Source organism: Gigantopelta aegis, chromosome 6 (genome assembly GCF_016097555.1).
Source record: "Gigantopelta aegis isolate Gae_Host chromosome 6, Gae_host_genome, whole genome shotgun sequence".
In the NCBI taxonomy this organism is placed as follows: domain Eukaryota; kingdom Metazoa; phylum Mollusca; class Gastropoda; order Neomphalida; family Peltospiridae; genus Gigantopelta; species Gigantopelta aegis.
In genome coordinates, this window is record NC_054704.1 from 92,461,638 (window position 1) to 92,475,455 (window position 13,818).

The following is a 13,818-nucleotide window of genomic DNA, read 5'->3' on the forward strand; positions in this document are numbered from 1 at the left end:
TATTTTTACAATGAATGCTACATGAACAGCTTTTAAGATGAAATACAGGGAATAACTAGAAGAGTTCTTTCTAAAGTGAAGAATCAAAAAACCACACAAACTCAAACTATACTTTTTATCTTAACAAAGACTTTAGACTCCAATGAGTGGTTTACTCATACTAAAAATTAAAAAATAAATCAGCAAAGCTAAATATTCTACCTTAGTGAATTACAATGTGAAAAGGGAAATAATAATTTCATGCAGCTCTGAGACTTAAAACAATTATTTAAGAAACATGTAATAATAAATAACGCAAAACATTCTGACAAATAAATGTATTTATTTTTAGCAAATACAAAAGTATTTTGTAAACATTCTAAAACTACAAAAACTCAAAAAGAGCACCTTGCTCAAAAAACAGTTTTTTCATTGCATAAACTGAAAAACTGTCAAAAAATAAAACAATTTTAATAAGATAATTATTTTTATTAAACATGGAAATATAATGAAAATGCAAATAGAAAATGTGCCTACTTGGTGGCAAGAAATACATTTTATATAATTCAATCTTTGATGAGCTTAAAAGTACCGTATACAACTATGTTTACAGTATACACAAGCCCATAATAATGTTTTGGTGATAATTATATTTGAGAGGGTGCACAATTTTATTATTTAAAGAACTAAATCAGTGATTTAATCAATAACAAAAGAATTGTGTAATGACTAATAATGATTACACAAACTATTCTTATCAAAGAGAAGCCGGTTGTCTTTGACATGCAAGCAACACCTTGTAATTTCTAACAGGAAAAATCACATATAGGCCTATTATAGGCTGCCTATCCACTGAACGGAATTAATCACTTGACCCATAGAGTTAAAGTGGGTTTTTTAAACAATACAACTAGAGCACATTGATTATTAATCATCAGCTATTGGATGTCAAACATTTGGTAATTCTGACATATAGACTAAACCTGCTACATTTTTCCATTAGTAGCAAGGGATATTTTATAGGCACCATCCCACAGACAGGATACTGTGGAGAATTGATTGTGATGTGGAAAATCCCCGTGACCAATAACACTACAGGTGAATAGAATAATCTCCCATCGAACTAGATCCCATTATGGACGAAATCACCACATTGTTTTAATTAACACAGTACCACTGAAGTTCAGTAGAAGTCAAAAAGCTATAGTATACAATATCTAGGTCAGCACACCAATATTCTATGATTTTGAACTGAATTATGGGCAAAAAAAACAACATTTTACACTGCATAGTAAATATTTATAAATGCAATATAAACTTACTTGTAATTCATATCTTTCCATGGTACGGAAATTAGTAAATGACAAATACAAAAAAGAAATACAAAACACTAAGAAGAGTTGGGGTTTTGTTTGCATATAAAAGATTAAATATTCAACTATTTTCAGAAAATATTTCATTATTTCATTTTCAAAACTATTTACCTGATTCCACTTACTACATCCAGATTGCATACTATTACTACAAACATCTTATGAAATTTGGTATTTCAGTAATATGTACTGAACAATATTACAGAATAAGAAAAATAATAAACAAAAACTTAACAACACAAAACCAATAGAACATATTACTAGTAAACAAAAAAGACTACTCTAAACAAAATATAAATGACACACTAAACAAAACAGCTTGGACAAAACAATATATTAAGGAATATTTTACATTTTACGCAGTTTATAACTAAAGACTTTAATAGTGGTGCAAGAAACTTAATATGTGTACATGAACTCAGTAACCCACATTGTTGTCATTTTCTAGTTTTTGATACTGTTATACCAGATATATCATACTAGATTCATTTATAAATTTAAAAAATCATTAATTTATTAATATCATGTTAAAATAAATAAATTCCATAGTAATAGCTTGTAATGTCAGTTAACACGAGAGCAAGAATTGACAAAGTGGTATAAAGTGATAAATAGCGTTATGTTTTCAATGTTTGTGACAACCTAGAAAAGCATCACAAAGATTCTTGCACACAAGTCTTTATATGCGAGTCATAGTAATTTGTACAACAACATATTAGTACACACCTGTTACAGGTAACATAAATCATACATGTTACAGGTAACATAAATCATACATGTTACAGGTAACATAAATCATACATGTTACAGGTAACATAAATCATACATGTCAAACTACAAATATTGTCAATCAATTTAGTACAAATATATTTCAAACAGACTTGCCTGTAAAGATCTCAAAACTGAAATTACCAGTAATAGCAAATTTTGTAGGTTCACAAAAATGCTTACTTATATAATTTTATATATACATTTATATTTACCTTGAAATGATCAAAGTAAAAGATCAGTATTGTATTTTGTTTCCATGCCACATCCAATAGGCCTATCAATAATAGTTGGTCATTGTCAATTTTATAATAAACACACTGATGCTTGTCGTTTCTCAAAACATATTAATACATTTTTAAATGCATTTGTTCTTCATGAAATCAGAACAAGTGCTGGTTTTTAAAAGTTAAAATAAGACAGATCAAAGTCATGCTGAAAGATATTCATCATAGGTACAGGAACAGTTATTTTTTATTATATGGCCAAATTGTTTTAACACTATTTGTTTGTTATTTATCTTCTACTAAATTATTTCTGGAGAAAATTTAGATAAGACTTTTTTGTACCATTATACTGTTGCAATAACGAATTGGGTCTTGGAATGCATGGACCAAAATACTGAGTATTAAGACAGACAAACTGATGCACAAAAAGACATTGTTTATGGTAGATATTCCATAAACATATAAATTAATGACATAATGCAACATTTATCTAAACAGACAAAATATTTAGTAACCAAGAACTGATAATAAATTTTCAACACAAATATTTGTTTTATATTATCAATGTGTATAAATATATAAACCAATCTAATTGAAATCAAATCTTACTGTCCATTTCACAGTGTTTCCAGTAACAGATCTGAGAAAAGCCAATAATATTCAACCAATCATAACAGTGCTAGCATAAATCTGCCAGCAGCTTAAGACATTTAAATTTCTGACATAATTATATATACACAAATACTGTAATTATTGTTGTCTTGTTTTTGGGACACATTCATATGATTATATGATAGGCTTGCAGTAACAAAATTAATGATTATGAATGACTCAAAGACAGTTCAAGGATTTAAAAGCTGGAACAAGAATCTAAAACATTATGAAACTTTAATAAAATATTCCAAATCCATATCTCTTGAAGGACTAATAGCCATGAACTTGTGTAACATACAATGTACCTTTTCCACAGAAACATACCAAAAAGACAGCTGGTTATGGTACCAATTGTTTAAGATTTTAAGTCCTCTTGATCATGTTATTTCAAATCAACCAATGAAATTGTATAAAATCCTGTTAAAATCTGTTCCAGCTAATGCCTCCCATTACTATGTTCCACAAACCTACACCTGTTGCATCCAATCACAACATATCACAATCCAATATATTTTATAGCACTAATATACATTTGTAGTAGTTTCTCCATGATGCATACTTTACTTTAAAAATATAAGCCAAGCTTTCTTAAGATGTTTTTTTTTTGTGTCCAATAGTTTTGATAAGAAATGTTTCGAGAACAATTCCAACCACTAATTTCTGCACACCAAAATTCATGCATATGTGTAGTGATCATCTATTTTAGTTTGCAATCTACATCTGTGATTCATATATGCATGAAATTACAATAACTAGAAATTAATGCCGTGAAAGTATTGACTAACACAGCAATAATAATCTAACTAAAAGTAATATTGTAATGAAATCTATTATTTCAATAGATGAACTTTATAGATGAAATAATGTATAACTTGAATAATACAATTACAAGTGACATATAAATAAAGTAATAAAATTACAATTAATGTAAATGTGAGAGCAAACTCTTCAATGGTGGTAAAAATGCTTTTCTTTAGAATACATAATTTATTGATGTTTACACTACTTAAATATACCTACATGTATCGAAACCATATCTATTTAAACCACATTTTCATAATAGATTTGACACTGACATTACAATCATGTTGAGTCAATATTGTTTTTATGATACATGTATATCAAATTCTTAAAAAATTATTAACTGAACACAATGAACTGGCTTTTACTTTTTCTGAAAAGTATGGCACCATGGATATATCTTTGCATTGTACTGCACACATGATAGTAAGCAAATTATGTTTTCTCTGTATAACAGAGTAAATGATACTTATATTCTTCTTTTTTTCAGTCAATACAAATACAACATACAAAAATATTTTTAATCATTGTCTGTACTTCCAACATTTATCACTTTATTGTTTATAGAATGATACATTCTTACAAAAATAATTATAGAATATATAAAGCTCACCTCTATAACCTCTCCAACACACAACAAAAACTTAACAGTGAGTCAATCCATGGCATTTTAACAATAAAAGTACAAATATTGCTTTAGTTTAGTAAAGAATATTTGACTGTTGGCTAATGTTAAAAGTCCTGTCCTTTATTTGCTATAAAATAAAGGTGTTAATAACTCTTACCAGAACTTTTTTATGTGACAAAAGCGCAGCATTCCTCCACATATTCCACATATAGGAAATGACTTGCTGTCTTTCTTGGGGATGCTCCAACACTTGATGCAGCGGACACGATATTTGCGATACCTACAACAAAGATAACGTTTTGCAATGGGTACATTTATTATGAACATATTAAAATGGTGTTAGTTCACCAATATTTTTCAGTTTGTGATGCTACCAGTCCTGTCACTGGTGATAAATGTGACAGTGCTTGCTGTCATTAAATGTTCTTCAGGTAAAGACGCTTTTTGTCATGTCAGAAACTAGCTACTTAACCCCAGAGTTTTTTCATTTAAGGATTAAAACACTGCATGACATTGACAGTTTCAGTCACATATGCTACTATTGTTGCAGTGGTGTACCTAGGGTATGACAGGTATGGCACATGCCCTGGGTGCCACATGAAGTGGGGGATGGGGAGCGCAACTAAGTAGTTTTCATTAAAGTCAGACAAGCCATCCTGGGAAAGTGAAAAAAGAATTTTCTTCAGATATATGGTGCAATTTCAGTGCTTGCCATAGGCGCTATTTTCCGTAGATACGCCACTGTATTGTTATTTCAGTGCTTGCCATAGGCACTATTTTCCGTAGATACGCCACTGTATTGTCATTTCAGTGCTTGCCATAGGCGCTATTTTCCGTAGATACGCCACTGTATTGTCATTTCAGTGCTTGCCATAGGCGCTATTTTCCGTAGATACGCCACTGTATTGTCATTTCAGTGCTTGCCATAGGCTCTATTTTCCGTAGATACGCCACTGTATTGTCATTTCAGTGCTTGCCATAGGCGCTATTTTCAGTAGATACGCCACTGTATTGTCATTTCAGTGCTTACCATAGGCTCTATTTTCCGTAGATACGCCACTGTATTGTTATTTCAGTGCTTACCATAGGCTCTATTTTCCGTAGATACGCCACTGTATAGTTATTTCAGTGCTTGCCATAGGCTCTATTTTCAGTAGATACGCCACTGTATTGTTATTTCAGTGCTTGCCATAGGCTCTATTTTCCGTAGATACGCCACTGTATTGTTATTTCAGTGCTTGCCATAGGCTCTATTTTCCGTAGATACGCCACTGTATTGTCATTTCAGTGCTTACCATAGGCTCTATTTTCAGTAGATACGCCACTGTATTGTCATTTCAGTGCTTACCATAGGCTCTATTTTCCGTAGATACGCCACTGTATTGTCATTTCAGTGCTTGCCATAGGCGCTATTTTCAGTAGATACGCCACTGTATTGTTATTTCAGTGCTTGCCATAGGCGCTATTTTCAGTAGATACGCCACTGTATTGTCATTTCAGTGCTTGCCATAGGCGCTATTTTCAGTAGATACGCCACTGTATTGTCATTTCAGTGCTTGCCATAGGCGCTATTTTCAGTAGATACGCCACTGTATTGTCATTTCAGTGCTTGCCATAGGCTCTATTTTCCGTAGATACGCCACTGTATTGTCATTTCAGTGCTTGCCATAGGCTCTATTTTCCGTAGATACGCCACTGTATTGTTATTTCAGTGCTTGCCATAGGCTCTATTTTCCGTAGATACGCCACTGTATTGTTATTTCAGTGCTTACCATAGGCTCTATTTTCCGTAGATACGCCACTGTATTGTTATTTCAGTGCTTACCATAGGCTCTATTTTCCGTAAATACGCCACTGTATTGTTATTTCAGGGCTAGCTCTGGCAGTCGCCAAATTCGCCAATTGCGATTTTTAAAAACAATTGGCAAATTTTATTTTAAGTTGGCAAAATACTTTTACTACATTTTATTAGAAAATAACTGGTTTTCTGCCATTTTTGAAGTTTAATAAATAATTTGGCAAAACTTTGTGTTAACCCAGGGCCAGCCCTGTATTTGATTTGATGGTATACACCCTATAAGTAATTAGAAAATATGAAAACATAAAGTTGGCCATGGCAGGTGGCTGTCTAATAGTTCTATTTTTAATCTCTTTATAAGGTGCTCTCTTATGACAGGTAGCTGATTGGTAGCTCTAGGTGATGGTACTTTTTGCAAAATTAAGCAAAAGTTCTAGATGTTTCTTCAAGTGATAGCAATTCACAGAACAGGACAAATGTTTAAGGTGTCCTTTATAGATGGGTGGTTGGTTAATAGAGGTGATGGTACTTTCTACAAAATCAAGCAAACATTCTTGACATTTCTTCAAGTTATAGCATGTAAACCACAACAATGTTGGAAAATGTCCTTTAAAGAAAGGCAGTACTTTCTACAAAATTAAGCAAAAGTTCTATATATGTTTCTTCAAGTTAAAAACACAGAACACTAAGAATAAATGTTGGGAGGTGTCCTTTAAATATGGGTGGCTGGTTAATAGAGGTAAAGGTACTTTTTATTAAATCAAGTAAAACACAAAAACAAATCTTAACATTTCTTTAAGTTACAAAGTCCAACTGAACACAAATGCTGAAATGTGTGCTTTAGAGACAAAATATATTGCGAGCATTGATAACATCACCAGAGCATTTGAATGTTAAACAATTGGTAATCATGACAGTCTTCAGAGGAACCCTAAAACATTTTCCCACTTTGCTACAGTTTGCTGGAGATGATATTTCAAAATCTTAGGTAACAGGAACTCAGTTCACATGAGTTTTACTTAGGTAACCGAATAACGTGAATATAGTTCTCGTAATAGACGAGTTAGGCCTATCTAATCCTAAAACACTTGAACTACAGTTCTGTGCTACATTGGTGGTTAATATGTATTTAAAAACATAAACTGGTTTTCACTTTCATTACTGATATATGGTACTTTTAATTTTAGAATGTAATTGTTCATCACGTAACTGATTGACGGTTCTCGTGATTTTAATGTTGCATAACAACAGTGCCCAGGTTTGCTTACCTTATCCCACAGGCGTTACAGAGAGGAGTTCCATCTTCAGCATCTCTCCACAGTGGAGTCCGTCGAGTGCTGCACGATGCACATGCTTTAGCTGGAAATATATATCATTAAAATTATAATACTAACAGCTCTGGCTATATAACATAAAATATATTGGTGTTCTTTCATTTCTGACTACAGTAATTCAAATATCTACAAGTAAATAAACTTACCGGAACATTGTTTGCTAACTGTGTATAATAAAGTCTAAAACCAGCTGCAGGTACAGGTCGTTGAAATGAATAATATAACTGCATTTCATTTCATTTCAACTTAATTTTGTGCTTATATCCAATTAAGGTTCAAGCACACTGTCCTGGGCACACACCTCAGCTATCTGGGATGTCTGTCCAGAACAGTGTGTTAGTTGTTAGTGGTTAGTGAGAGACAAGAGGGTGTAGTGGTCTTACACTTACCCACTGAGTCCAAAAAACTCACTCTGGGTGGGAGCCGGTACCGGGCTGTGAACCTTGTACCTACCAGCCTTATGTCCGATGGCTTAACCACGACGCCACTGAGGCCAGTATATCACTGCAATTAATACTGCACTGGAGATAACTCTCAAGTAAATACAGGACATGTATTTAATTAAAAAATAGTGTTCTATCCTCTACCCATTAAAGGTATTTTTTATGTACTACCAAAGTAAAAGCAAATCAGTATACAATTATTTTATACATGGATTTTGTTTTAGGAAATGGTTATTTTGTTTTTTGTTTTGTTATGTTGGGGTATTTTTGTGTTTTGTGTGTGTGTGTGTGTGTGTGTGTGTGTGTGTGTGTGTGTCTGTGTGAGTGTATATATGTGTGTCGGTTTGCCTTTGTGCATGTGTGTGTGTCTGTCTATCTGTCTCTGTGTGTGTATGTGTGTGTCACTGTGTATGTGTGTGTGTCTGTATGTGTATGTGTGCATGCGTGCGTGCGTGTGTGTGTGTGTGTGTGTGTGTGTTACCAATATCGTGTGTTATTACATTACCTCCATTGGTATTGAAAGTGAACAATTCTTTGGGTTCTTCATCAGAGCTCCCTGTGGTACACTTCCCTTCTGAGAACGAGTCACTTCTGTGACGTCTTCGTTTTACCACCGCCTGGCCTCGGCTGCTCTTTGTGTTGCTATAATAATTAATGAACAGCAATAGCTGAGCACATAAAATTAAATAATCAATGACAATAATACCAGACCTAGGACAGCTTAACAGCAGATTGTGCCTAGTGGTCACTAATGAGAGAGAAACCAGTTTAGAAGATCATATATCTTGCCCTCCCTAATTGCACCTCTAATTTCCCACCGCTTTGTCATGGACAGAATTCTGGCGAAGTCAGAGGCTGTGCCCATGACAGATGTGCATGAACAGTTCTCTGATAGAAGCATGCCAAAAATTACCCACACCCACCACTTTGCGAAGACAGTGTTGATGGCCCTCTTCACTGGCTATATGCTTATGGCAGTAAAGCGTTTTGAACCCAGTACCTACCAGCCTTAAAGTGTATGGCTTTAAACTAAATGTTCATAAACTCAGAGCTGTCAACCTATGACAATTCTTAAGCGTGAGAAAATTAGAAGTCAGGGGCCAGGGATTGCAGGCTCTTTGTCAGGTCCAGGTCCCAAACCCTGATCAAGGGATCCATGGGGCTAATCACCCTTGGTAAAACAGGGGTTTTATTTGTTAAAGCCCAAAATGGAAATATCGTGATCTTTCTTACAAATGTGTGAGATTCACGCCAAATGCGTGACAGTTGACAGGTATGTAAACTAAATGGTAACTAAGTAGTAGCATGACAAACAAGTTAAACACGTGAAAATCATAATTTGCATACAAATCCATTTTAAACCATATTTCTTTTGGGCGTCAGTATATGTTTTGATCCGGGGCGTAGCCAGAAAACTTTTAGCATTACGCACGCCGCTTTATTGGGGAAACTTAATTATTGAAAAGGGGAAGGGGATATTATATAGAAGAATTACAGATAGCCTCTACCTATTCCCGGGTTGTTTTGCATTACGCACGTGCGTACTGTGCGTAATGCGCGCTACGCTACAAAACACCGTGTCACCACGCAGACCAAACTGGGTCAAACGCAATGAGAAATATTTATATTGTTTGTAAAAATGAAGGGAAACGATACAGAAGGTTGATCAAATTATTAAATGCAATGAATAAAGCTTTGTACTGCAGCTTTAGGTACATCGCATAATCTGACCAATCGTAACTCGCTTAAAAGGTCACGTGTTTGAAAGTCTGCTGCATCGGGAACGCCAACGTGCCGTAAACAAACTCATATAATAACAAAAAAAGTCAACTTTCAAATGATACGTAATGCAGTTGTTGTCATAATTACATACCCTAACCCTTTTGTAACGACCCATAACGTTAAATACACCCCCAAACACTTTAAGACAGCCCTGCCCCCTTCACAAACATACGCATTTGGGTTATGAGTATAATATATAATAATTATAACGTATTATAAAACACAAAGACCCCAAAGAAAACAAAATAAAACGCGAGTTATAATCGTTATTGTGTATATAAGTTTACTAGCTATAAGACTACCAGTTGTACGCGGTCGACAAGAAGAAAGAAACTAACAAAGAAAGAATGAAAGGAAGGAAGAAAGAACGACAAGCTCTGTAAAAGACCTGGGGCGAATCCAGCTTTTCTGATGGGGGGGGGGGGGGGGGGTCCAAGACAAAAAGGGAACCATAACATTATGAAAAGGCACTATTGAAAAATTACACACTGTTCACATGGACCATAATATAATAGTGCTACAACAGGGACGCTGGCAAAAAATGTTATAATAATTTTAAAAAACTAAATAAATTTGTAAAAAACCTGAAAATCCTAAATAAAAGGGGCACTTCTCAAATTTGAGGGGGGGGGGGGGGGGGTCCAAGGTGTCCGCCCCAGAAGACAAAAGACAAAGTAACCAGGGGCGGATCTAGGATTTTAAAAAGGGCTGGAGGTCACAACATTGAATTTCTATGAAGGGCAAGTTTGTCGAAGACAAATGAGGAGATCTACCTCCCCGGACAATTTTGAAATAAAGATGCTAAAAGACAAAGAGCTGTATATGATGGGTAATGAATGTGGATGATGAATTTTTAAAAAGTCATTAGAAAGGACATTTTAAACGAGCAGGGATTGGGCTCACGGGACAGCCTTAAAAGCAACCAAACGTGTCTGTTACAAGATGTTTTGGTATCGTTTCTCTTTTTTTATTACGGACATATTCAACGAATAAAACTACAATATGTTTGAACCCTGAAATCGCTTTTTTTATAATTTAATATATCTGACATTGATATCTGACATTATTATATTTACTCAACATAGAAATATATGCCCAATATCTCTGCAATCTATTTTGGAACCCCCCTTTTCAAAATCCTATGTATTGGAACCCCCCTTTTCAAAATCCTATGTACGCCCATGCTTTGTGGTTGTGTTCTAAAGCCACAGTGCTAAACATACATATATGCCGATATTAATGTATTGTATGGTATTTTAATTTAGTGGAACGCACACAACTAGAGCACATTGATTTATTCAGTGGTCAAAATATTGTCGTTTTGTTTCAGCCAACACAACGGGTCGGGAGATTTGATTTTGGCTGTCGCCCCGTCTCCACCCAGTGTTTTAGTCAATCATATTTAGTCCGAGAGGTTTTGATTCAGGCCGGCAGAATTTGTACTTGCCGGACCGAATGTCCGGCACGAATTTCTGCCAATTTCGATCTGTTATTGATCATCGGCTATTGAATGTCAAATATTTGATAATTCTGACATATAGACTGTATAGTCTTCAGGGGAAAATCGCTCCTCAATTTAATGGAACAGTTGTGAATGTTTTAAAAGTGTTGAATTTAATGTCATTTTAACCCTTGTATTTCATTTTCGCAACCCAAGAGTCCTAGCTATTCGCCATTGCGTGTAAATATCCTGCTATAATATAAGTTTGAGCATCGTCAACAACCACAAAAGAGTGGGCTAAAGTTATCCAGTTTACAAACGTTTGGCTTGCGAAGATGAACATTACTTTGTAAGTGGCGCCTGTCGCACCTAAAATAAAACTAGAATTCTGAGAGTACTGCTAAAGCAATACATGTCCCCTACTGGGCCCAACAAATTTCTGTATCTCCTAAGTTCAAGGGACATAACTCTGTCAACAATGGGTATATTGCCTTGAAATTCAAACTTGATCTGTAACAGTACATGATAAATAAACAAAACTTAACGCATATGAGTTAGATACCATCTGTTAATATACAACTCATTGTTTAATACCCTATACCTATCCAACTTGCTTTTGAACATTAATTATGTTTTCAAACAACTCGTTATAAGATAAATGCAACTCGTTATAAGATAAATGCTATCTAGTAGCCACCAACGTTATATTGTCTATGTAGACCTACTCATCATTGATCAGATCAAATCATGCTAAAGGTGATTTTGCTGAAAGCTAAAACTTAGTCTTTTTGTATTGTAACGATTTCAACAAAACTACATCGTTCCAGAAACATGATGATCTTAATTGTTGCTTGGTGTATTTTGAACTCTAGTACGTAAACCAACACATGGTTGGTCAAATGTATATATTGTAGAATTAAATATATCTTTTTGTGATGTTTTATTATTGAAACTCGTTTTACCAAATTTCATCCAAAACTATTTTTAAGTATCAAAATAAAACGTATAATGTACATTTAAAAAAGTAAAATTATGCTATACAAAAATATAAAAGAATACCTGAAAAATGACGTAATACAAAGCTGACTGTTTTCCCCTTTGACCTTAGTACTGAACCAAAGTGTGACGCCTTTGAAAGTAGGGTCCCACCAACAGGGACTTTTCTGAGGGTTGGCACACTTCCGTCGGGTACGTTTACCGTTTTGGTGATTTACGTTTTCCTTCGATTCCTGGGAATCCACATCGGTTTGCCGGGCCCGACGTTTTCTCGATTTAGGAGAATACGTGGGATCTCCGACACGATTGGACTGTGCATTGTCTCTTGACAAATTCGTGATGGTTTTCAGAGGCTGTCTTTCGTTTTGAATACTTTTTAACCTGCAATAGAATGTGTACAAAATACATCAAATAAATTAAATCAGGCGCAAGGGGAAGGTTCCGGGAATCGAAACCACTCTTTGCTCAAGCAAATTTTCTTCTTATTTTTTTAATATACTGTCCTAGGGATCATGATTCGAGCCTTCTGTAAACTTCGCTCACCACAATCTACCCCTCCCCCCATAATAATAATAATAATAATTAAAAAATAATAATAATAACAAATAAAATAAAGTAAAATACAATGTAAATTTGTATTTAAAAATAATAAAAGCAAACAACAAAAACAACAACTAATGATAAAAATGAGAAGAAGAAAAAGAGAAAGATAAAAAACGACAAGGAAAATGAAAAATGGTGTATAAAATACAGATATATGTATTCCGAGACATCCCATTTTTCTGTGAATAACTGTTAAATTTAAATTATACTGACAACTTAATTGATATTGAAAATACCATAGAATATTTACTGATGTGATTTACAAGGTGAAATAAAATATAAACACAGACTAGAAATATCAGCAATATGATCTGAAATTTAAAATAAATAAATAAAAATAAATGAGTCAGGTTTAAAAAAACATAAATAATATTAAAAACGAGGAAGAGGAATAAATAGCAAGATATAAAACAAAGGAGTGTATTTTGGAGATATTACTTCAGAAGAAAGGAGACCGAGAGAGAGAGAGAGAGAGAGAGAGAGAGAGAGAGAGAGAGAGAGAGAGAGAGAGAGAGAGAGAGAGAGAGAGAGAGGGAGGGAGGGGGGGAGGGAGGGAGGGAGGGAGAAGAATAAGGGATGGAAATAGCCAAACATATGCCTACACACACGTATAATCAGTGCAATTAGTGTGCTGTTATATAATCAACAGATCGGCGTGGGACCCGTTCTAGAATATAACGACGGTGCAGAGATCCTACCTGTCCTGACAGCCAGACGATCGCTGTGGATAGCGTCCCGATCTTCCCTCTTTACTGATCGGTGAATTTTGATCGCATTCTCCGCGAGAAGAATCTAATTCATTCTCCGATCCAAGATCTAGCCCACTCTTAGAGACAGAATTCGGTAAAATTCCAGCAAAGTTCTGGTCGCTCGTTCGCATCGTGGCAGTTATAAAACTTGATTTTTCAAACGTGTTCTGTTATATGTCACACTAATGTTACCACTTGTGTAGCATGGACGATTGTCCTTGGTTACAATATTTGCATAACAA

At 34.5% G+C, this 13,818-nt stretch overlaps 1 protein-coding gene across 1 annotated transcript; it reads right to left on the minus strand.

Moving 5' to 3' along the window:
* Positions 1 to 4,364: 4,364 nt before the first annotated feature.
* On the minus strand, positions 4,365 to 13,707 carry LOC121374789 (GATA-type zinc finger protein 1-like). Its single transcript, XM_041501899.1, has 5 exons — positions 13,526 to 13,707; positions 12,288 to 12,605; positions 8,511 to 8,647; positions 7,497 to 7,587; positions 4,365 to 4,710 (listed from the first exon to the last, which is right to left on the minus strand). The coding sequence occupies exons 1-5, from the start codon at positions 13,705 to 13,707 to the stop codon at positions 4,584 to 4,586; spliced, it is 855 nt and encodes a 284-aa protein (XP_041357833.1). The 3' UTR covers positions 4,365 to 4,583.
* Positions 13,708 to 13,818: the final 111 nt, after the last annotated feature.